Below are 25,231 nucleotides of genomic sequence, written 5' to 3'. Positions count from 1 at the left end.
CACACACCACAATACTCCTGCCCCACCTATTATACTCTACATATCTTTGCCATAATGACCCCAATTTAAACTGCTTCCCCTGGTTGGGGATGGCAGGGCCTGTGGTGGCATTAAACGTTTCTGAAGTCCCTCCTGTCGTGCTTGGCAAAGAACAGTGCTGGGCAGATGTAAGCTTGCCACTCCTACCTAAGATGGAAGCTCCCAGGTGCAAGGGACCCTGACAGCTATTATCTCACATCTCCTCAGAATACCTGGCACAAGGCTCTGGGCAGAGAGCTCTATCCTGGGTCCTGTTTGCCAGCCCATTATCAAGTTGGAGGTGGCCTTGTTCTCTGAACTACTGACCTGGATCGCTTTTTCAACTGAGGGCTTTGTGTACCTGGAACAGAAACTATAAAATACAAATGTGTTGCCCGGAAGGCAACACCTATTAAAAACGTGTTTAGGGCCCATTAGCCAGCTGGGGCCTGACCTAATGGGACCGGGGCCAGGGCAGTCTGCTGGGACTAACGTTCCGAGAAGGCAAGTGCGGAGAAGGGAGCCCAGGACCCCCTGAGTGGACACAGCGGACCAGGAGAGAGAGATCTGAAAAGAAGCCAGAGGGGAAGGGCCGAAAACCCCCGCTCCCTTCTGTCCCGCGGGCGAGTCGCCCCGCTGTACTTCTCTCGAGGTCCCTTCACCCCCTCCCCCACTCCTCTGCCTTCTCCCGGCCTCGACGAGGCGGTCGCGGCGCCTAGCGCCGGGCTGAGGTGGCTGCCTTTGAAGACTGCGGTTAGTGTGTGAGCTCGGCTCGCGGCCGGGGCTGAGCAAACAGGAAGCCGGCACATCCTGCGCGGGCCCGGGACGCGCGCTCGCGGCGAGGGCCGGGAAGGTTGGGCCAGCGGCTCCTCCCCGGCTGCTCTGCTCCGGCCGCCCGAGACCCATATGCCCCAAGCCCCGCAGCCGCGTGTCCCGCGCCTGGCGCCCCTGATCGCCGTACCCTGTCCCCCAAGGCCCGCCAGGTCCCCCACACCGCGCACCGTGGCTCGGCAGTTCCCGTGGCCCGGGGTCGGTCTGGAAAGGACTTTGGGGCTGGAAAGCGCAGGCCCCGTGGAGGATAGAGGAAGGGGTGCGAGCTGGCAGCGCTGGTCTTTTTGCGAGTCTACCGGGCAGGCTGAGTAGGACGGAGCCAAAAAAGTATGCTTTCAGCTTGAGGGGAAAGGACCTAGGCTTTCCTGAGCTCACCCCCACCGATGGATGGTGGGAGGGCATAGGGCAGGCTGGAGAGTAGGGGGAGGAAGTCAACAGAACATCTTGGGAACAACCTCGAATTTCACAAGTGCCGCGTAATGGAAAGCCTTGAAAGGTGCACATCTTTTCCCCCAAGGATTCCCCTTCTGGAAATGTATCCTAAGGGGAAAAAAATAAATAAATAAATAAAATGTAGCTATGAATATTTCCTTTAAGGATGTACGATGAAGAGTCAAAATATCAAGCCAACGTAAATGCATCTGTAGAGGCCTGGTGAAATAATCGTGGTGCATTATGCCTGGGCTTCTCGGCGGCCATTACAAATCACCTCTAGCAGAGCGTGCATAGCGCCAGAAAATCTTGATACTGTGGTCAGCTTGACAAGCAGATACCAATGCACTGTGTGAAGTGGGACTTGAACTTTTGAAAATTTAAAAACAACTTTATTTAGATACAATTGAAGTACAATAATTTGCACTTTTGAAAAGTATACGGTTTGTTGAGTTTTTACATTTGTATATAATGATGAACCATCTCCACGACCGAGAGTGTAAACTATCCATCACCCCCCAAAGCATCCTTGGGTCCCTCCTGATCGCTCCCTTCCTTCCCCAACGCCCCAAACCACTAATCTGCTTTCTGTGCAAATTGTACTGCAGAGAGAGAGAGAGAGAGAGAGAGAGACAGAGAGAACAGAAAGGGATATTTGAACTTTCTTCTCTTTGTTTATCCTTCTTTTCTAAATTGTATATGATACAAATGAATCACTTTTGTGATAAGATTGTTTTTAATGTTATTGAAATGTCTGCCACCAAAGACCCAGAAAGTGAACATTCTAAACTTAGCATACAGATGTTCGAGAAATGCCTGCCGAAAGGGATGTTTGCTGGTGGTGTGGACTGACTTGCAATTGCATTTTTTTGTGTGTGATGATGACTGTGGTGGTGATAAATATAAGTGTGATGGCCAAGGGATGTTGACTCTGGGTGTGACTGCTCTGTGAGGATGGCTGGAGGTATGCCGGTGGTGGTGGGGATGACAGCTGCAGGGTAATGATGACGGAGGGTATATGGCTCTAGGAGTTATGGTTGTAGGGGTGAGGGCATCACTGGGCATGACTGGCTCTAGTGATGGTGTCTGGAAGGGTGGTAGCATGGATGACAGTGGCAGTTGGGAGGCAGATACAGACAGATGACCCAGGTGTGTTGACGGCAGGGATGAGAACCCGAAGGTGTTGGCTGCAGGAAAGTGCTCATGGTGGTAGAGCTGATGGTCGTATGGGGAAGAGTGTCATGGGGATGACTGGTTGTAATGTAAGGGTAACAGCTGAAAGGATAACAGTTGTGACAGTCACAGAGGCAGTGATGACGACTCTAGGGGTGATGGCTGTGGTTGTTCTAGCAATAATGGCTGTAGATGTGCTGACGGCAGTGGGGATGACTTCAGGGCTGATCTGTAAGGTGATGGCTGTAGATAGGAATGATGACTCTAGGGTGATGGTAGAGGTAGTGATAGCAGTGATGATCTTGGTGATACAAGGTGACTGGGAGCATTGGCCCAACACCAGCAGAGAGATGGTCCCACTTCCAGTATCTGGATTCTGGTCAGTGAGATTAAAGGCTTGAGTAGGCTATATAACATTAGGTCGATTGGCTGAAGGATTGGCAAGGATTGCCATGAGATGGCAGGGTAGGGACTTTTCTCTGCTTGTTCAACCCAAAAGCTGTCTGCATCAGAATCTCTGGAGACTGAAGCTGGGACTTCCTTCCTCCCCAGGGGCCGGCAGGGGCTGCGATTGCTGTAAGAGTAGGTCACGTGACGGGGCTTCCTGTATGCCGCTGCCGCCGGGTGTCCATGGCCCGCACCCCCAAGCTGCCAGTGCAGCAGTCAGAGTGGCAGCCACAGGCTCAGTCCATGCCGTGCCCCCTGGACGGTACTGGCGAGGCTGAGCAAGAGGCCTCCACATCTCGACACCTAGGAGAGCAAGCACAGAGTATCATCAGGATAGAGGACCATGTTGCGCCGTAAGCCCTCCAACGCCAGCGAGAAGGAGCCTACTCAGAAGAAAAAGGTGAGGAGCATCTTTGGGAACTTGTTGCTTCCTTCCCTCTGCTCTCTCAGCCCATCCTCTCCAGAACTCACAGAAGTGGGAAGAGCCAAAGACCTTCTGTTGGGTCTGTAGGTGAGGGCCATTCTCCCAAGGGCATGGGACTAGTAACAGAAGTCCAGGAGAGACTTCCCAAATTGTAGAGAAACAGAGTTATAGAATACACTCTCGGAAGCCTTGAGTTGCAGGATTCAACACTACCAGGGTAAGAGACTTAAAATTGGGACTAGAATCCTAGACTAGAATTTAAGAATTATAGAATACAATTCTCAAGTTGAACCTAAGACTATTTAGTCTCTCCCCTACAGCGGTCCCTCGCGAGCCTGCCTCTCAGGAGCCATCTCACTCACAGGGCTCCACTGGGCTGCCCAGCCAGGAGCCATGATGCTCCCAGAGCCCCCGCCCTTTGGCCCTAGCCTGAGCTTGGCCATCTTCATTCAGCTTTGTTGTAGCTCCCGGGGGCCCACAGAAGAGGGGGCCACCTGAAGACGCAGCCCAGATTTCCAGATTCAGGGAAAGGGCCTCCAAAGGGGGCGTGCAGGTTCTTCCCAGCTGGGGAGAAATTATTTGTGAAGAATAAGAAATGAAGCTGCTGAGATGAGGCGTGGGAGTGAGGGCTGAGGGGGAAAAATTCCGTGGGTGGGGAGCAGGCATATTTTAAAGGCCAGGAAGAAAAGCAGCTGCTCATCTTCCTGGAGTTTTGAGGCCAGCCTAGAAGATTCCTTGAAGGCTCTGCCACATTTAGGTTTCTCTAGTTGAATTTGAGGATTTCTAGACTTCAATCTTGGACTCAATTGTCAGATTCTCCCCATCCATCAGCAGGTACATCCCACACACCCAGCAGGATCCTAGGACCATCCCAACTAGGCCTGAGCAGGTCGGAGAGGCCAGGCATAGCCACAGGCCAAGGTCAGGGGCCTCCAGGCCCCCATGGTGCCCTGCTGCTTTCCCCTGGAGCCTAGCCCAGGTGCTCCGTGGGGGAGCCCCTTTGTCAGAGGAGCGGCTCCCAGGCACAGACCGAACCAGCTGAGAAGCCGAGCCTCAGGGCACTGGGGTGTATATCCTGCTCCCCCTCAAGTCCTGGGGTGGCTGCCACTTCCGGCTGTATTCTCCCCCACCCCAGCCGCTTCGCTGAGGTTGCAGTGGAGGTGGGCGGGTGGGAAAGAGATTCACCACTCTTCACACAGGCTCTGTCACCCCTGTCCAAGCCCCACACAGCGCCAGCCCCGGCAGACTAACCTGGCAGACTTGCCATTGGCTGGCCCTCCTCAGCGAGTGGGTCCACTTCCCCTTGCTCTTCGGCTGACGGGGGTGGGAAACAGAGACCGCCCAAGACACTGCTGGGCCTCAAACTACAGGGGAGCTGAGCGGAGAAAAGAGTCTGAAAAAGAGCTGACACTTCCACACCAGCAGCCTGTGCCGTCTCAGGTGGAGGGGCCTGGAGGCCCACAGGAGCCAGAAATCCCGTTTTCTCTCCCCACTTCCATCATCCAGATTCTGGGTTTGGTGGATTTCTGGGATTCCCCACAGGCCTCTCCCATGAGAGTCCAGGCTGTTGCAGCCCTCTGAGGGCCATGTCCTCTAGGGCAACATCGGCCTGGCAAACCCTGCCTCAGCCCATCAGAGCCTGGGCCAGCCCCCAGAGCCACCCTCCCAGCCGCATCCCCTGGAAACACTCTTAGACAAGCCAGCTTTCCAGAAGGCAGACACAGCAGCGTCCCCAGGCTGGGAGGCAGCAGCACAGCTCCAGCTCTGTGACTTGGGCACGTCCCTACCCCTCAGAGGCCAAGGCAACGTGGTGGAGGGAATAGTACAAAGGCTATGTGAAGTAAGTGGAGGATGTGCTGGGAACCTTGACAAAGAGGGATAGGTCCTGACCTCCCCACCTCAGCAGGTTGTATGGATCACCTGCAACAGTACATGCGAGTGTGCTATCACATGTGTGCCTGTGCACATGAAGGGGTGCACGCTGAAGCCGTGGGTGGGGGCAGAGAGCCCACTGCCAAAAACAAGCCTTAAAGTGGAGAAAACAAGACCTCGTAGCTCACCAGATGCTGGGTGCTATGCTGTGCACTCATCTCTTAGCTCGTTGGTGCTTCACAACAGCCTTGTGAGGTGGGGGCCAGTGTTGTTTTTACTTTATGGCCAAGGCGCAGAGAGGTGAAGTGATTTACTCAAGGACACACAGCTAGGAAGCTGCCAAGCAGGGAGTGAAGCCAAGATCTGTCAGTGTCCAGAGTCTTAACCCCTTCCCCCTCTACTCTCATCTCCCTACTGACCTCAAAACCACTGGAGAAGTCTGATGCACATAAAAGACTCAACCTATCAGCAGAAGGGCTCTGCAGGGCAGGCCCAGATGGCTATGGACTGAGTGACCTTCCAAGGAGCCCCAAGCAGAGTCAGGAACAAGCCTTCTAGGGTGGTGGGGTCAGGATGTGTGTGTCATGAAGGACTGAGGAGATGCCCAGGTTGAGGGGGGAGGGAGGTTGGGGGAGGCAATACCCCTTGGCTGCCTTTCGGAGGCTCTTGCCTCCATCAAAGCATCTCTTTGCACTCTCTCTGATCTGTTGGAGTATAGGCAGTGGGCAGGAGTTTGTCCTCGGACCTGCCTCCCCTAAGGATAGTCCTACCCCATCACACACCTACTCTTCACTACATCCCAGACCTGCCACCAGGGAAAATGGAGAGAACTCAAGGCTCCCATCTGAGGGGTCACTTGTCCACTCCTTCCAGTCTCTCCCTGCCCCTCTCTTCTCCAATCTTGGCACATTACTTTTGCTGGCTCCCTTCCTACAGCACACCTTGGTGTGCCACCCCCCACCCCCACCACTAGCATGCACTTCATATTTTCCATGGCTCCTCATTGCCCACAGGTGAACACCGTGGCTGGCAAGGGCCTTCCATGGCCTTTTCTGCTCCACCATTCACCCCAAACACTGGTATACCCACCATTCCATCATCACTTTTGATCAAACCCTTCCCAGCTTCACCTGGAGCAATCCTGGATCCCCAGGACAGCCCAGCTCAAACGTGCCTCTTCCTCCACGAAGCCCTCCAGAGCCCTTCTCCCTCCATATTCCCACCTGCTCTCCTGGTAGCTTCTTCCAAATCCCACCTGCAGTCGCCATTACCCTTCATCTACTTCTGAAAAAGGGGCAACTTCGTGAGCTCTGAGCACAGTAACAAGCAGAAGCTTCCAGAATCGCGGACATGGGCTTGATGCTGGCCTCCACCTACTGCGTCACTCCATCTAGGATGCTTCATTTCTCCCAGTTTCAGTGTCCCCAGCTGGAAAGAGTGGGTGTAAGACGGGGCTGCAGGGAGGCTGAAGTGAGTGAACACATACACAGTGCTTGGCAAGGCACAGGGCACAGGGAAGGTACTCGACCTCTCGTTACTGGATTCCCACACATGCACAGGCCAGCGTCCAGAGCCCAGAGGGTGCTCAGTATGCAACCGGTATGCTGAAGGAGCAGACAGCATAGCAGCAGAGACACCTGGGATGGGGTTGGGGCGGACGCTGGAAAGCTGTGCTTACTTAGAAAGCAGGGAAGAAGACGCCAGGCCCAGCAGGGTGAGCCTCTGAGGGGGTGATGGGGGAAGCTTCCTGCAGGGGGGTGGCGCCTTTAAAACTAGATTTGAAAATCCTTTTTATTGAAGTATAATATCCATACAAAGAAGCGTGTACATCACAAATGTAACACTCAGTGGATTTCTGTAAAGTGAGCATCCCCATGTAGGCAGCCCCTGAATCACACAGAACACTTCCAACACTCCAGAAGTTTCCCTCATGCCTCTGCCAGTCACTGCATGCCCCTTCTCCCCCGAAGGTAACCAGCCATTCTCCTGACTTCCAACTGCATGGATTAGTTTTGAACTTTCTGTACAGGGAACCATACAGTATACCCTGGTGGCAGATCCCTTCTGCCCAACAGTGTAGCTGTGAGCATCACCATATTGCTGGGGAGAGTTGCACAAAGTTCACTGCCGTGTGCTATCCCCTCATGTGACTCTGCCACAGTTCACAGGTCCTGTCTACAGCTGATGAGTGTTTGAGTTGTTTCCAGTTAAACTGGGTTCTGAATGATGGGAAAAGCTACGGTTGATTGTAGGGAAGGCGAGGGGTAGGAGCTGCGAGGGGCTGCCGTGTCCCGTGCTCACCCCTCTCCGCCTCACAACAACCCAGTGAGATGGGTGCTGTGCTCTTCATTTCACCCATGAGGAAACAGGAGCCCAGAGAAGTTGAGAAATTCACCCAGCTTTACACAGCTGCTCCATGGCAGAAGCAAGATGTGAACTCTTGCCAGCTGACGCCAAATAAAGAGACTGAGGTTTGGGGAAGATAAAGAAACTTACCGAAGGTCACACTCAGCAATGTGTGACGCCCAAACAGTAGTTCTTTCCGAGAGGCCCGCATACTCCCCTTAGACGTGAAAATGGGGCTTACAGTGTATGGTACCACCTCCCTCCCAGGGCCCCCAGGAGGGCCTCACCCTAAAGGGAGGCCAGGCAGAAAATCCAAAAGGACTCAAGGATTTCCACTCATACCTGGGTAGGGGATCACTTCAGACTTACTGAAAGGCATTGAGGATATTTGGGGTGCTCCTGAGTTTAGAGGTGGGTGGGGCAAAAGACCCTTATCCTTAGTCCCCCAAAGAAATTTTCTAGTCCTTTCTGTGTACGCAGGCCAGGGTTGAGGAGCACCCGGCCAGGCCCACGTTCCAGCACAGTCCTCATGGGCCTTTTAGATTGTTTTCTCCCATTTCGAGCTAAAGCTGGGACAGAGGTCCCAGGAGCCAAAAAGCCGCCCTCCCAGCCACCCCCAAACCCCGACGACGGCAGATTAATGACAGGAAAAGGAAAGAACTGCAATTAGAGGGCAGCCTAGTGGTCAGTTTACTCTTCCTCAACAAAGCCCACTTCCGGCCCCACGCCTTCCCTGCTGCGGGCTTTCCAGGCTCACTGGTCCCTGGGGCTTCAGGGGCGACTCTCAGCCTCCTGGTCTGCAGACCAGACTCGGGCTTGGTGAAGGGAAAGCCACAATAGGCCTGATCAGCCTAAATATAGGCGCCCAGCCTACCCTCCTTGGGCCCGGACCAGCCTGGTGCCCACCCTCTCTCTGTTCCCTCTTTTCCAGGCAATAAGAGGAAGAAGTTATCCAGGCAGCTGCATACTAGCTATACAAGAGGGGGGAAATGAATGGAAGGTGGAGAAGAGAAGGGGAGAACGAAGGAGAAAAAGAGGAAAAAATAGTGGGTAGGGAAAACCAGGGAAGGAGGATGGAGGAGATGCATGGGAATAGGAGCAGTCACCCCACCACCGCCCTGTACCACTCAGGTCCCTTTCCCAGCTCCCCAGCATCACATGCAAGGGGCTTTCTCCCTAAGGATGCAGGCACCTCACCCAGGAGGCCTTAATGGTGGTGGTATCTGCTTGACCTGGCCGCTGACCTGGTTTCTGGTCCGCTAGCTTGCTGTGACCTCTCAGAAGGTGTGGCCACTGCCCCTGATCACTGACTTGCTCTTGGTCAAGACCAAGGGAACTGAAGTGCTCCACTGTAGTCCCTGGGAGCGGGGGACCAATTGTGTGTATGGGGGGGAGTGTGATGCTGCCCCTGCCCTGGGGGATTGTCACTGGACCCCCCTTTTGTAGGAAAGAGGATGTGAAACTTTCAACTTTGTGCAGGTTTGGGGCTTCGGTTCCTCAAGCCCTTATCTCTGGTGTCTGCAGCCGACCCCACTCTATCTGTCTGGCCATCTGTGAACCCTGGTTCCTGTGTGCACCTCTGGTCTTGACTTGATTCGGGTTCAGCCTCCCCTTCTTGTGTCTCAAGTCAGCTCTCCTTACCTGGCCCCACTTTCTCCTGCTATCTTGCCATGTGCATGCGTGTGCAGTTAAGAAAGCTCATTTCCTGAAAACAGGCTTATCAGTGCTGTCGACTGAAAATAAATGCATAACCTAAAAGTTGAGAATTATGGTTTATTGAGTGGACTTGCTGAGGACTTGGGGGGTGGGGGATGGGGGAAGCCTCTCAGATAGCTCCGAGGGACAGCTCCCAAGAGGTAAGGGAGGAGCCAGAATACAAAGGAGTTTTGTAACAAAGACCAGGTAGTCAGAATATCAAAAGGTTACCGTTAGTTAAAGGAAACTAGACAACCCAAGTAAATAAATGTAGCACTTCTCTGTGTTATGGGAAGATGGCAAGAGTCTGCTATCGAAGTCATTCCTTTGCTATGCAAAGATAAGGGCCAGTATTGTTCTTTCCCATCCTGCGTCCCTTCAGGGAGCATCATCAGGGGTGGTTGAAGTGGCTAAGGGCCTGGCAGCCAGCCGCCAGTCTCCATCCTGGTGCCTTCAGGCTCACCATGGGGTGACTGATGGTTGGATGGCCGTGGCATGCTTTGCTTGCTGATACAGCGGAGATGGGCAAGAGTTTTCATTCACAGCACAAACAATAGGTTGAGCCAAGGACAGAGGAGCCTGGTGGGCTACAGTCCATAGGGGTCCCATGGGGGTCACAATGAATTGGACAGGACTTAGTGACTAAACAACAACAAATCTGAACACTGGCAAGTGTGTAGAGTAGCCAGCTCATTAGCAGCTGAGATTAAAAGCAGAGATGAAGACAGAAAATGGCAGTGTTCTTTTATTATGTTAGAACCAATCATTGGTGTCCTAAACCTTTACTCATTCAGTCTGTACCATGGCTTTCCTGAACGCATAATGCCAGTCTTACTGGCCCTTGCATGGGACACCTATGTGTCACGGCCCTCTCTCTTCTTGGGATATCGATGTGTCAGGCTGAAAGCCCCAGTGTGTTTCCCACGATCAGTCACAGGAAACCACGCCTGGGGAAGAGAGAGCCTGGAGGCCGGGCTGCAGGGTTTTGGAGGGTTTGCTCTACTATATGAAGAGCTGATGCTGTTGTACATGAGGTAGGTCTCCAGTAGTAGACACGCGTTTCCTCAGACACATTTAGTCTTTTACTACAGGGTTCTGGGGACCAGAACCAAGGTTCTGGTGGAACAGTGGGCTCAGCCTGTGGCTTGACCGGGTTGAGGCTCCTGAGGTGAGGAGCCTGCTTCAGGGGACCGCTCGCTGCTGAAGACAGGATGAGGACTTGCAGCGTCACCTCTCAGCTCTGGGCCCAGCCCTGGGTTAAACGCATGTGCAGGGAGCAAGAACAGCTCTGTGCTCCTTACTGACCACAATTGTAATGCAACACAATTTAACTCCTGGTAACACCTCTGCTTCTCCCAGCTCTCCCTTCAGCGCTCCAGCAGCTTCAAAGATTTTGCCAAATCCAAACCCAGCTCCCCTGTGGTGAGCGAGAAGGAATTTAATCTGGATGATAATGTGAGTTCCAGAGCCTCCTTGGGGGATCTGGCTGCGGGCCCTGGATTGGGGAGTGGAGGGGAGGGAGGGAAGTAGGGGAAAGAGGATTTTAGGATTGTGGAAGCAAAGCCTTTTTAAACACGACGGGCCTACCTCTGCACCTACCAAAATTCTGGGCCCTAAAGCTTCACCTGCATTCTTTTCGTTTGCAAATTGCTAATTTAAGTATGAATGAATAGGGCCAAGAATAGGTCTGAGGCTAAAATGAGGATGGGGACCTCTCCTTCCCACCCCTCCAGGGTCTACCTGGACCCCAAGGCCTCCTTCTGCTCCCAAGTCCTGAACCCAGACCTGGGTTCCCGAATCTCCACATTTCTTGTCACAGATTCCAGAAGATGAGTCAAGTGTGCCGACCCCAGAGGATGCCGAGAAGAGCGGCAAGAAGCTGGGGAAGAAGTGGAGGGCAGTGATTTCCCGAACCATGAACAGGAAGACGGGCAAGAAGATGGTGAAGGCCCTGTCGGAGGAGATGGTGAGGCCTGGGACTCAGGTTCACCGCGGGTTGGGGAGGGTGCCACAAGGAAAAGCAGCGGTCTAGTAGTAGGTGAGCATGGCCTTCAGGAGAGCCACTGCCCGGGCACACTGCCTGGCCCCATACAAGCAGGAAGGTCACCGTGGGAAGGGAGCTCCCCCAGTCAAGCATGTGGCAGGAAGGGAGCAGGAGTGGGGTCTGAGGAGGGATGAAGGTCTGGGAAACAAGCTTCCTCGGGACACAGGCCTGAGGAGATGAGATAGCCTGGGGCATATTCATCCATCACGAAGTTTTACTTGAAAAGAGCCACTGGGATTGGGAAGGCTTGATTCAAAGAAGCCTGAAGAAAGAAAATCGAGAAGGCTGGCCGTGGGGACGGGGTTTGGGGCAGAGTACATACACGTATGGCTGAGTCCCTTCGCTGTCCACCTGAAATGATCACAACATTGTTCATTGGCTATATTCCAATAAAAAATAAAAAGTTAAAAAAAAAACAAAAAAAAAGGCTGGCCTTGGCCCAGGGAGGGAGGGCAAGACAGACAGCTGTGGGGCAGGCACATCCAAGTAGCTAAAGTCACACCAGGCGTCTGGTTTGCTCCTGGCTCTCGGAGGAGGTGCCCTGGCAGCAGTGTGCTGGAGTTAGCTCCCGCTAGCAGACTCCGCCAGCTCAAGACAGCAGTTGCTCAAATCTTCAGTAATTTCATGAGCCAGGTGTGAGATACAAGCATTATTGAAAATTAATTTATATCAACTTAGAATTAAATCAATTATTTTAAGAAGAAAAAGAGTAAAGTCAGTCTTCAAAATTCATTTCCTAACTCTTGTCCTGCCTTTCACTGTGCTCTGTGCCCTTGTCCCAGTGGCTGGGGGGTGCAAATAGCCAATGCTGCCGCTCATGCTGGCTTCCGTGGTGGTGCCTGCCGATGCAGGAGCCATAGGAGATGCGGGTTTGATCCCTGGGTCAGGAAGAACCCCTGGAGAAGGGCATGGCAACCCACTCCAGTATTCCTGCCTGGGCTATCCCATGGACAGAGGAGCCTGGTGGGCTAGTCCATGGGGTCACAAAGAGTTTAACACAACTGTGAATGCATGCACGCTGCTCATTTAGGCGGTAGATCGGTTGGCCATTGTGGGAAGTATCTACAACACAGAAGCTGGCAACCCCTACAACTCAGGGTTTTTATTCCCACTCAGTCAACTAGCGGAGAAGGCAATGGCACCCCACTCCAATACTCTTGCCTGGAAAATCCCATGGACGGAGGAGCCTGGTAGGCTGCAGTCCATGGAATCTCTGAGGGTCGGACATGACTGAGTGACTTCACTTTCACTTTTCACTTTTGTGCACTGGAGAAGGAAATGGCAACCCACTCCAGTGTTCTTGCCTGGAGAATCCCAGGGACGGGGGAGCCTGGTGGGCTGCGGTCTATGGGGTCGCACAGAGTCGGACACAACTGAGTGACTTAGCAGTAGCAGCAGTCAACTAGTGAAAGAGTTACAACTGCACTGAGGAGGAGGCCCAGTGGGAGTGGGGACTACAACTGGGGAGGCCCGGCAGCTGTGGAGTCAGGCTGACAGGGCTGTGAGTTCCTGCGTGGCCTTGAGAACGTTCCTCCATGACTTCTCACCTGTGAGCTTGGGAGGATCAAGCACCTGTCCTCAAGTGAGGATGAACGGAAATCCTCTGTGTGGCACATAGGAACATAGTTAAAAGTAGTCTCTTCAGCACTGTGACCTGCCTGGCTATGCGCTACTAACACGTCTGAGTTCAGACTCCAGCACCAAGACTTTGCGTGTGTACATGGGCACTTCAGGCTGACACAGCACATTCACATGGTACCAAGGGAGCCTCATTCCACCGGCAGGGCAAGCACTCTCAGTCCCACTTCACAGAAGAGGAAACTAGGGCCCAGAGGGTGCCCTGCAGCCTTGCAAGAGGCATGGCTGGGGTGGCAGCCAGGCCCCAGCTCTCCCGGGAGGCCCGGCTCACTTCCTCTGCACCCGGGCCGGCCCCATGGGCACCTCAACTGATGCTACTCAGGGCTTCCTGCCTCTCCTCCCCTCCAGGGAGATACTCTGGAGGAGGGCTCAGCGTCCCCGACGTCTCCAGACTGCAGCCTGGACAGCCCCGGCCCTGAGAAGATGGCGCTGGCTTTTTCTGAGCAGGAGGAGCGGGAGCTCCCAGCTCTCAGCCGCCAGGCCTCCACAGGTGAGTGTGGGAGGTGGGGGCACACGTGCTGACCCTGGAGGAAAGGACAGGGTGAACACCATACAGGGTGACTGTCTGGGAGGGGGTGGTAAAAGAAATGAATCTTTCCTGTTAATCTGCTGGGACCTTTCCCAGTCTCTTGAAATGAAATCTTCCTAACAATCTCATGGGGCGGTAATATTATTATCCCCACTTCGTTGATGTGAAAACTGAGGCTCAGGCAAATTGAGTGACTTGCGCAAAGTGACCCAGTCTTGAATTTAGTTCTGCCCTCCAGGAGCCTCCGCTGACTGGAAGAACCTCATTGCCCTCTTGGTCTAGGCCTCCTCCACCTTCCAAGGGAAGCTAGAGGCTATGGGCTCCCTGGGCCTCTGACATCCCAGGCTGGGGGTCAGGGTATTGGCTCTCCTGCTGTGAAGACTCCACCTCCTGGACACGAGCCCTTGGTTTGCTGGGCCCGGGGCTCCACTTGGCATCGTCTAGATGTCCCTGGGGCTGGACAGGAGCTTTCAGCAGCCCTGCCTGAATGAGGTTCTGCAAGCTGTGGGCTGCAGACCTACAGGGGCACTGCCTTTCTCACCCTTATGATTAGTTCCAAATTCTCTGATGTTTCTCTTGCTCCAAAGACACCTCCTTACCCCAACTAAAAGTCACTTCTGCCCTTCATCCTGCCCTTCTCAGAATCTGAGTTTCCATGTGATGTAGCTAGACACTGAGTCTTATTAAGTAGACAAAGAAAAATATTGATGCACGGTATGGCTTCTTGTTGGAAGGTGACTTCCAGGAGCCCTGGAGTGGGAGTCAGGAATCCTGGAGTCTAACAGACCCAGGGCTGCCAATTATAAGGTGAGATGCCTTGGGCAGTTCACTTAGCCTGTCTGGTCTCAGTTTTCCTCATCTGCTCATTGGGTGTTGGCCCAGTTGGTTTCTAGAGACCCTCCCAATTTGCCCAGTCTTTGATCCTCTTATGATCAACTATTTTCATGCCTGGGGCCCCTGAAGCTATGCTCGTCAGGGTGGCGGAGAGGTTGGTTCAGAATCACTTCTGCAGTGTGAGACTTCTAGGAGCTCAGTTTTCTTCCCTTGGGATTTCTAGCCAGACCCCCTGAAAGGTACCAGCTGGGCACTGCCCCAGCTGTCCTGGGGACAAAGATGACCTTCCTCCCCGCCCCATTTCCTGCAGGCAGTGAACTCTGCAGCCCCAGCCCAGGTTCTGGAAACCTTGGGGAGGAATCGACTGCACCGCAATACACGGGCCCCTTCTGTGGCCGGGCACGAGTCCACACTGACTTCACTCCCAGCCCCTATGACCGTGACTCACTGAAACTGCAGGTAAGGTCTGCTGAGCCTGGCAGGCTGTACCCATACAGGAGGCTGCACTGAGCCAGGGTAAGGTGGTGTCCACAAGAGGCCAAGGGGCCCCCTCATCCTCCATCCGTTCTACTCTCCTCTCCTCCCACAGAAAGGAGACGTGATCCAGATCGTTGAAAAGCCGCCCGTGGGCACATGGCTGGGCCTGCTCAATGGCAGGATGGGCTCTTTCAAGTTCATCTACGTGGATGTGCTGCCCGAGGAGGCTGTGGGGCCTGCTCGCCCCAGCCGCCGACAGAGCAAGGGCAAGAGGCCCAAGCCCAAGACTCTGCATGAGCTGCTGGAGCGCATCGGCCTTGAGGTTTGAGTTGGGGGCCTGCGCGCATGTCTAGGACCAAGGGATGGGGGCCAGGGCAAGTCAGTTCTGGGTGGAGAGCTGGGTCGTCGTGGGGGTGGCTGGCAAGTAGCCTGCTTCTGCCCACAGGAGCACACGTCCACTCTGCTGCTCAACGGCTACCAGACACTGGAGGACTTCAAAGAGCTACGGGAAACACACCTCAATGAGCTGAACATCATGGACCCGCAGCATCGGGCCAAGCTGCTCACGGCCGCCGAGCTGCTGCTGGACTACGACAGTGAGTGGGCTTAGGAGTGGGGGGGTGGGGGGGTGGGGCAGGGAGGCCTGCCCCAGTCCTGCCCTGGCGCCCCTCTGCAGTGGGCAGGCGCTTTCTACACTTGAATTCCCATCTCTGGGCAGAGCTTGTGAGGAGAAGGGGTTTTAGGAGAGTTTTCTCAACCTCTACAACATCCTGTGAGATCAAAGGGAGAGACTTGAGGCCAGAGGAGGTGAGGCACAGACTTTAGGCCTCAGTGTTGGGTAATGATGGTGCCAGGATGCAAGAGCAGGCTTCCTGGCTACTAGCTCAGTGCTGAAGGTGTTTGCACTCCTGGACAGGAGAGCTGGCCTGGACAGTACTCGGGGCAGGGGGAGGGTAGTGGTGGGCCCCCAGAGGGAGAGACAGCCTCCAGTGGGCTTCCCAGGGTCCCTCCACCCACAAGGAGCCCCTAGGATTTCTGAAGCCCCCTCACCGCTAAAGCCTGAGCCCCCCCAAATTCCTCTTCCTCCCTGGCCTCTGGCAGCTGGCAGCGAGGAGGCGGAAGAGGGCACGGAGAGTGGCCAGGAGCCAGCGGTGAGCACAGTGGCAGACCCCAAGGTGGACATCCCACGTGACTCTGGCTGCTTCGAGGGCTCTGAGAGCGGGCGTGATGAGGCAGAGCTCGCGGGCACTGAGGAGCAACTGCATGGCCTCTCCCTGTCTGGGGCCCCTTGAGGCCAGAGCGGGGATGGACCTGGCCTCCTGTGGTGGCCCTAGGCCGGAGGACTGGCACTGATCCCGGCCCTGCTCCCCCAGGGGCCCCTAGGGCAGCAGAGGCCGGCCAGGCCTTACAGATGCAACTGGAGTGCATGACAGGCCACACAAGCCTGGCCGCCTCCCTCCACCAGCTACTGACAGCACAGCTATTCCAGCTGCGGCCAAGGCAAGGGGGGTACCAAGAGGCCACCAAGGCCTCCAAACCCTCCTTGCCTCCACACCATCTTCCTTTGTCGTGATGATCCTGAAAAGGGGGCCAAGTCAGTGGTTCAGATCCAATCTCTCAACACCCTGGGAAAGGTGACCATTGCAAAGGACTCTAACTGATCACAGATGAATCCAGATTCTCAAAGGTTTGAAGAAAGCCACGTGTGTCTTTCCTACTTTCCTTCACCTTAATTTTCTTACAGGTTTAGCCACTAAATCATTGTGCCACTTCAACCGAGTGCTTTCTTCAGTCTCGGTCTAGGATGGGGTCAGGATAAGAATGTATAGTTTCTGAGGGCCTTGCTAACTCTGACATTCTGTGATGGTTAAATATCTGCTGTCCTGTTACTATGGCCCAGGACACCAGTGGGGTTTACTGAGGGGGCTGGAGGGGCTTTGGGCTCCCAAATGAAATGGCTCCTGCTCATCCGTTCCATACCTTCCCATATAACTCAAGCCAAGCTGTAACCGCCCCAGCTTAAGTCAATGCCCACACCTCAATAAGCACCCTCCGAGCCCCTCAAATGACACTTTCCCAAGGCTGAGCCAGACCTGGCTTCCAAGGACAGACTGGCCCCTCAGAGGTCCAGGCCCAGACCTGGCCTCTCACGTGGGTCCTTAAAAGCAAAGAAAGCGCAAAGCTTAACATTGTGGAGTCTGCTACTCCACCTTTACTCTGCTAAAGGTTTTGATAGACCTTGAGCTCCAGAAGGGACAGAGTGTTGGTAGGGGGCCTCCCTTGACCCCAGTACCAAGTTTGTGCCCAGAATTCCCAGAGTAACTCTTTCCCAGGGCCCAACTGGCCTGAGGGCAAACACTGCCCACCATGTCTTGGACTGCCTGCTTCGCAGACACACTTGGACCCAGAACCAGAAACTCTGGTAGAAGCCATCTTGGGGGGACGGTTTCAGTGTAAATATGAGGGGGGGTGCTTCCAAGGTGGCTCAGTGGTAAAGAATCTGCCTACCAATGCAGGAGACACGGATTTGGTCCCTGGGTTGGGAAGATCCCCTGGAGAAGGAAATGGCAACCCACTCCAGTATTCTTGCCTGGAAAAGTCCATGGACAGAGGAGCCTGGCAGGCTGCAGTCCATGGGGTTACATGACTGAGCATGTGTGCATGAGGGTGGAGGGTCATGGGTTGGTAGCAATAAACTGGTAGAACTAAATTACTGTCTCCTGTCTTTGCTATGGAGGAGGCAGGGAGGTAAGGGGCAGGGTGTGGGGGGATGGAACAGATCAGTCTCCTTCAAAACTAGACTCAGCAGAATTTCCTTCACTGTCAGGGCCATCTGTCCCTTACCCAAAAGATGCTTGTGCCCTTGATCCTGCTGATGGCTAACCAACCCTTCTCAGAGCCCAGGCTCCTGTGGCCACCAGCCGTGCTCAGGTCTGAGGGTGGGGGGCAATAGCTCTCTCCTTAGAACTACTCATTCCCCACCCCCAGTGACTGAGGAGCCTGTCCTGGGGGCTGTCCAGGTCCAAGAGGGGGAGACTTGCAGTCATCATGGCCTTTTCTCCAAGGTCACCTCTTCTCGGCTCCCACCATGTACCCAGTGAAGCTCCACTGTCTCCTGGGAGGTGGACTGCAGACTAGGACCCTTGGCTTTGTTTCTCCAACATGAACTGCTTTAGGGACAGCAAACTGGAATGTGAGCTCCCACCAGCGTGAGGATGAGGCCACTCCGCTTCCATGCTTTGTTCCCAGCCACAGTCATCCAACTACCGTGAGTGTCTGGGCAGCCCAAATGGCCTCACCACCCGAGGGGTGCTGAATAGTTGCTGTCATTTCAAAAGCGCCAACACGGGCTTTGCATGCATCCTCATGCTATCCCCTCCCTCTGAGGGGATATCTTCCGTCATCTTCCCAATTTACAGAGGCAACAGGTTGAGTGGGAAACCCAATAAGCTTTCAAAGCCTGGCCAGCCCTCCAGAGGGCAGTCTATCCCTCTGTGATGTGCCTCTGACGTCCTTTGACCCAGCCATTCCCTTCCTAGGATTCCATCTGTACAAAGAGCCACATGAGTGCGCACAGATATATGGACAAAGATATTCAGGCCAGCTGTGTGTAAAAAATGGGAAACAATGCAAATGGGGAATTAGTTAGATACATTATGGTTCATTCATACAATGTCATTAAACACAGTGTTGTAGAAAAATATTTAATGACACAGGAAAAATCTTTGTGATTTTTTATTGTTTCACTTGAAATGTTAAAATTATACAAATAACGTACAAACGTTCTTGTAAAAGAAGTCTGAGCAATATCATGGGGGGAAAGTGAGTAATAAACCTTATTTATAGAGTGATTCCATTTTTATTTATGAAAAGGAAATATACACAAGAATAAAGACCAGACAAATCTGCACCAAATGGTTAACCAGTGGTGATCTTGTGAGGAGGGTGGGTGGGATTAGGGGAGTGAGCAAGAGGAGTATTCACCTAATACATTCTTGTCTTATTTGAATTTCAAAACAATGATTTTTGTATCTATAAAAAAGGACCAAAGTTTTAATGTTTGAAAACAATGGAACTAACAGGCCTAAGCCTCCAGTTTAGGGTGGCAGCAAAGTCGTTCTCCTGCTGCTTTTCTATGCAGGCTTTTGGAAAGATGGGGAGTCGGGGTGAATAAGACCCAAAGTACTTAAAATCCACATACACCAAGGGGAGCCTATCAGAGGAGAGTCCTACAATTTTCAAACCCCCTATTAACTCCCAGCTGGGGAAAGGAAAACTTCAGAAAAAGAGGAATGACTCAGAACACGATGTTTTGAAATCTTGCCCCGCCCTGGAGCAGGGGATGGGAACGTGTCTCACAGCTACTGGGCTTCAGTTTGGTCTGTAAGCCGAATATAGGCTGAAAGTAAGTAGTTGTGCAAGGGCTCCAATGATCATCAGATTTAGGGAGTGGGCTGTGAAGAAGGGCAATGAGGAAATGTAGACTACAGGCCAGGGGGAGAAAGGCAGTGCGCTTCTGTAGGTCTGCAGCCCACAGCCTGCAGCCCCTTGTCCAGGAAGGGCTGCTGGAAGCTCCTGTCCAGCCCCAGGGACATCTAGAAGATGTCAAGTGGAGCCCCGGGCCCAGCAAACCAAGGGCTGGTGTCTAGGAGGCAGAATCTTCACAGCTGGAGAGCAGATACCCCCAGCCCAGGATGTCAAAGGCCAAGCCTCTAGCTCCCCTTGGAAGGTGGGGGAGGCCTAGGCCAAGAGGGCAATGGGGTTCTTCCAGCCAGTGGAAGCTCCTCTAGGGCAGAAAGGAGAGTACTAGCAGTTAGCAGCTCTGGCCAACCTGACTTCAAGTATTGGGTCTCTTACTCATTAGCTGGATCATCCCGGACAAATCGTTAAACCTCCTTGAACCTTACTTTCCACATCAGTACAGTGGGGATAATAGTACTAGCCCCCATGATGGGGCTGTTAGGTAGATTGACTGAAGTAGTGTATGCAAAATACTTGGCATAGCGTTGAGCACAAAATTCATGCACAATGAATGATATCATGTCACCATCCTGTGACCTCCTTTTCACTCCCTTTAAGGCCCATCTCTCCTTGGACCCCCTAGTTAGTGCAGTGACCCAGAGCAAAGGCTTTGGAGTTACTAAAGTGTCTTCAAATCCTGGCTCCACCACTTACTAGCTAGTTATACAATTTGAGGTAATTACATACACATACATTTCTTGTCTATAAAATAATGATCTATATTGTGATAAATATATCCAGTGAACACTTTATACACCTTAAACTCACACAACGCTATGTTAATTAAATCTCAATTTTAAAATAATTTAAAATAAATAAAAATTAAATTTAACAAAAAAGGATAATCAGCTAATAATACCTACCTCTTGGGGTTGGCAGAGAAAGAAATGAGATAGTGTATAAAGTTCCTGGCACATAGTGACAATAAATCGTGGAGTTTTACATTTTTTGTAACCTTAAAGGTACTGAGCTCAAGAATGGGCACAAAGGCCATGCTGACATGTGCTTGTCTGCAGGCTAACTGCTGTAGCTCAGAGACAAGCTATCTCGAAGCTTCCAGAGGGTGCTAGCATTCAGGGTAGGGGGTTCCAGCTCTGGTGTGTGGAGAGGCTGGTGATGGGAGAAAGTCCACCTGGGAAGCCCAGGACAGCCCTTGCTGTGCCCAGCCCATAGGAAGATGATCAGCCCTGGGTACCAGCCTTATTTTAGGCAACTCCCTTGGACGTCCATGTGCTGCCAGAAAGAAGTGGATAAAAGCCAGATTCAAAAAGAAAGAGCATCAAGTCAGGATTAGAGGCTGAAGCAGTTAGGGCAAGCAGTCGGTGGTATCAGCACCTTCCTCCTAAACCATCTCCCCTGTCATTCGCCACCTCTCTTTCCCAAGGTAGGTCCTGATCAGCTACCCCCCACCCCCACAACAGCTCTTGCCTCCACAAATTCCCTCTTTTGTCCCTGCCCAGACCCTAGAGCAAGGTGGTCTGACACTGGCCCCAGCTGCTGTTTCTGACTCATAGAAACCCTGCCCAGAAGGGTTTTTTCACAGAAGTGGAGGCCTCGGTGGAGCCATGGGAGACAACGGGCATTAAAACCAAGCTAACAGAGGTCTGTAAAGGGAAAAATGGGCCCTGATCACGGTAGTCTCCGTGAGGTTCACCGCCTTCCCCCGCAGCCTCCCAGGCAGGAAATTCAGGATGAGGTATGAGGTTTCCCAGCTGGGGAAAAGAAGTGGCTCTCCCACCCCTCCTTCACAATAAAGGCTACCTTCACTTCTCACACAACGTCAGCCACATTCTATGTTGCTTGGCCAACAAACAACACAATCAAGTGGGAAGGAACTGCCTCCCCTGTAGACCCAGCCGACACTCCTCCTCCAGGAAAGCCCTAAATAAACGCAATTCTATAGCACTTGATATGTAGACTTCACCTTTTCCTATAACTTCACAGTTACCAATATAGCATTTGTATACCACTGCCTCCGGGAGCTGCCAGGGATAGCGTCAGAAAGGGCCCAGGGCAATGGCCCTCACAAAGGGACAGACAATTTGACTGTGGGAACCCGGCTAGGCAACTTCCTGACTTTCTGTGCTAAAGAAACCCCACCATCAGTTCAACCTAAGCGCAGGTGTCTGAAGAGAGATTTAAGAGATTTAAGTTTAAAACAAAAACCCAACAACTACCCCCAGACCAGCTCGACTATATATAGTCAGCCCTCTGCCTGCCTAAAATGGAGACATCATTGGTAAAATTCATCCAAAATGGCAAAATAAAATAAAATAAAATAAAATCCTAAAATCATCGCTGCTTCTCAACTCTCAAGAGAACGGGGTCAACAATGCAATTTCGCCTAAAGTTAGCCCTAGAATGTGGTCAGTTTTCCGGAGAAGGCAATAGCAACCCACTCCAGTACTCTTGCCTGGAAAATCCCATGGACAGAGGAGCCTGGTGGGCTGCAGTCCATGGGGTCACCAAGAGTCGGACACGACAGAGCAACTTCACTTTCACTTTCATGCATTGGAGAAGGAAATGGCAACCCACTCCAGTGTTCTTGCCTGGAGAATCCCAGGGACAGGGGAGCCTGGTGGGCTGCCGTCTCTGGGGTCGCACAGATTCAGACATGACTGAAGCGACTTAGCAGCAGCAGTGGTCAGTTTTCAACAAGTATTTATTGAATGTTAAATAAAGGAAAGGCTCATTTCATTTCAGTGGCACTTGGAATTATTCAAACCGCTTTCTCTGTCTATACCTGCTCGACTGAGGGGTAGGGGGTTATGCTGGAAAACTCTCTGGACTGGGACTGAGGACACCTGGGTTCTGGTCTTGGCTTTACCAGTAACTGTCCATGTGACCTTAGATAAGTCGTGGTACTTTCTGATAAGAGACAGAGAGGGCTCACAAAAGTGAGCACAAGCAATATGAACTACATGATTGGTGTTTTCCTTTTAGGAATGTCATGGACAGAGGCCAGGTTTTATGACAACCATGTCTCTAGTTGGGGCACAAAACTACCACCCATGCAGGCAAGTTGGAATGGTGATAGCTGACGACCAGCAGTGGCTGGCAGAAAAGGTAGTGGGAGGGGGGCTTGAAGAAAGTGAAGAGACATGGAATGTTAGGGTGGTAAATCTATGCTGTGCTCCAGAGTTGTAAAGACACTTCTAACTCAAGGCTCCCTTACTTCCTGGCCTATGGTGGAGGATGAGCTCCAAGCTTCCATTTATTAATGACAACCCAGTCCAGTACTCTTGCCTGGAGAATCCCATGGGCAGAGGAACCTGGTGGGCTACAATTCAAAGAGTCACAAAAAGTCGGACACAACTTAGTGACTAAACAACAAGAAAAACCCCTAATGCCAGAAGAAAGATAAACAAAGGACTTAGCCAATTCACAGAATAAAAATGGCAAGAAACATAAGGCAGATGGGAGGTGCAGAAAATGTTTTACCTCATAATTAACGGAATTAGGAAATGAAGGCATGGAGATATCAGTTAATAACTAGCTATCAGATGATCGAGTGTTTAAATAAGGTGTGTTGAAGGAGGCTCTCTGATACAGAGGTGGTAGGACAAACTGGGTCAGCCTTTCTGTAAAGTAATTTGGCCATATTTATCAAAAGCCATTGGAGGAGGAAGTGGCAACTCACTCCAGTATTCTTGCCTGGAAAATCCCATGGACAGAGAAGCCTGGCGGGCTACAGTCCATGGGGTCACACGACTAAAGTGACTTAGCATAGCACACATCAAGAGCCATTAAACTCAGTAATTCCACCTTTAGGAATTTATCCTAAAAAAATAATCACAGATATGCCCATATATAAGGAAGTTCATCATAGCAATATTTATAATAAGGAAAAACTGGAGATGCCTAAAAAATGTCTGACAATAGGGGAAAGATTATATATATCATGGAGTCATTAAAAAACATTTTCAAATAATTTATAATGGTATGAAAAATACTAAGTAAAAAAAGCTGGATTACAAAACTATATTGATAGTTGAATTCCAGTCATGTTCAAAAATATGTATATATATATATATATATGCACAAGAAGAAAGACCAGAAAGAAATAAAAAACATTAACAGTGATTAATATATTTGGTGATAATTTTATGAGTGATTTTTTTCAATCCTCTTACATTCCTGTATTTTCAAAATTTCAACATGTGTTACTTTTAAAATTTAAAAAGCACACTAAAGGTATAAGGAGATGAGGGGCATTGTTGATTTTCTAAGTCTTCCAACTATTTAGAGGTAGAAAGGGACCTTTGAGATAATCTAGTCCAGGGGTTCTCAACCCTCCCTTGGTATATATAATATTTTATAATATACCCTTGGCCTGAAATGCATTTCATAGTTAATATAAACTGCTTATACACATAATTTCCAGAATAGCAATATAATACACTAACTATAGTACAAAGAAGAAACAAAAGAAAAGTCATTTAGAATCAGAGAACTATACTTCAGATGCGAATGCCTTTATAAGACTATACTAAAAGATCTAAGAGTCCAATGCTTCCACTATACATGCAGATTCACTGCAAATGCAAATGCTACAAAGGAAGACTAAACATTGGAGACTTAAAAACCATGAACGGCACTCCTGTTGGTGATCTGATTTTCAAAAGTCACAACTCTTGGTAAATTTCTGAATAAAATAAAGGACCATCTTTACTCAATTTACACAATTGCTGCATTACTGGAAACTCAGTGTATAATATTAAAACTATAAAAATATGTTTTGTGTTTATTTGTATAACGATTAGGCCCAGATAGTTGTACTAGGTTTTTCTACCTATACTGATGTTCTATAGGGCATCTGATGGTTTACAGAAGATTTCTAGTTCCCATTTCCCTTTCATATTTATCCAAAACATGAAATCCACAATGACTCCCTTTTTAAGGAGTAGGCCTTGCATCCTTTAAAACTAATGATATTTGCAGTTGTAGCCTTTGAAACTATTTCTAAAGCATATTGCCAAAGAACAGCAAGCAATTCCTAGAATGTGTTCTCAAAAGTGACACAAATGCTTTTTGAATCATTGGAAGCACTGGTCTTCTATAGTAGCACCAAGGCACGAGAGAAAATTATTAAAAAAAAAAAAAAAAAAAACATTTACTGTGATCCCTTGGTGATTTTCCCTAGCCCAGCCCCAAGCTTCAGAGGTATAAAGTGAATTGAGCTGGAAGAAAAGGACTAACAGGGCCAGGCCTTGGGGAGAGGGAGGGGAGCTAGGTTGCTAGGTTACCGCTTGAGCCAATCCAAGTGGTCCCAGAGGGGCACCAGACACAGTACAGGTCCCTCTCTCTGCCCCACTAGGCTGAGGGCTCTCTAAAAGGGAGGGGGTCAAAAGGTGGTGGAGGGGTCTGGTCATTCACACTAGGCACAAGTAAAGAAATGAGGCAGAAGCACAAAGAAACAGACATCCTTCTATTTCTACAACTATTCAAGTCTCCTTCATTAACTGGCTTCCCCCCGGAAAGAAGGATTTCTTTATTAAGAAACACCAGAGGGGGGGGGGGGAAAACAACACCAGAGAGTGAAAATCCCACCATACACACACAACACACACACACACATTTGTAGGCTCACACAAAAGTGCTGAGATTTACATATTAAATTGCATTTAAGTTAGAAAACAGATTTAAAAACAAAATAATTATTTTTCCCTCAACAAGGTAACGAGATTCATTCAGCAGGAAAAAGGGACTTATGGGTAAAGGCAGGAAGGTCAGGACAGGAAGAATGGAGTTTAGCTGCTATAGATTTAGAACCCACTGCTGCCACTGGTGAAAAAAGCAAAGGGGGAGATGGTGTTCTCATCTAGGGCAAAGGGGACCCCAGGGCCAAAGGGACATGAAAAATAAAAAGGCCCCAAAGAGTCAAATTCCACCAGCCCCCAGAGGTTTGGGATTCATGCCAACCATCCTGGCCTGGGGAAGTGGGGAACAT

The 25,231-nt window shown here is 51.2% G+C and overlaps 1 protein-coding gene across 1 annotated transcript; it reads left to right on the top strand.

Annotated features, from left to right (window-relative positions):
• The first annotated feature begins 3,052 nt into the window (after nucleotides 1-3,052).
• Nucleotides 3,053-20,013, top strand: SASH3 (SAM and SH3 domain containing 3). Its single transcript, XM_027535286.1, has 8 exons — nucleotides 3,053-3,301; nucleotides 10,598-10,693; nucleotides 11,058-11,204; nucleotides 13,269-13,410; nucleotides 14,594-14,742; nucleotides 14,873-15,082; nucleotides 15,206-15,356; nucleotides 15,862-20,013. Exons 1-8 carry the CDS (start codon nucleotides 3,245-3,247, stop codon nucleotides 16,050-16,052), a joined length of 1,143 nt encoding a protein of 380 aa, XP_027391087.1. The 5' UTR covers nucleotides 3,053-3,244; the 3' UTR covers nucleotides 16,053-20,013.
• Nucleotides 20,014-25,231: the final 5,218 nt, after the last annotated feature.

Source organism: Bos indicus x Bos taurus, chromosome X (genome assembly GCF_003369695.1).
Source record: "Bos indicus x Bos taurus breed Angus x Brahman F1 hybrid chromosome X, Bos_hybrid_MaternalHap_v2.0, whole genome shotgun sequence".
Taxonomy (NCBI): domain Eukaryota; kingdom Metazoa; phylum Chordata; class Mammalia; order Artiodactyla; family Bovidae; genus Bos; species Bos indicus x Bos taurus.
This window is presented reverse-complemented; position numbering and strand designations above follow the sequence as displayed.

Bases quoted from the DNA above. Each gene is read 5' to 3' on its own strand.
- SASH3 (XM_027535286.1), top strand. From the start codon at position 3,245: ATGTTGCGCCGTAAGCCCTCCAACGCCAGCGAGAAGGAGCCTACTCAG. The intron at 3,302-10,597 runs GTGAGGAGCATC...TGCTTCTCCCAG, and splicing joins AGCCTACTCAGAAGAAAAAG to CTCTCCCTTCAGCGCTCCAG. The intron at 11,205-13,268 runs GTGAGGCCTGGG...CCTCCCCTCCAG, and splicing joins AGGCCCTGTCGGAGGAGATG to GGAGATACTCTGGAGGAGGG.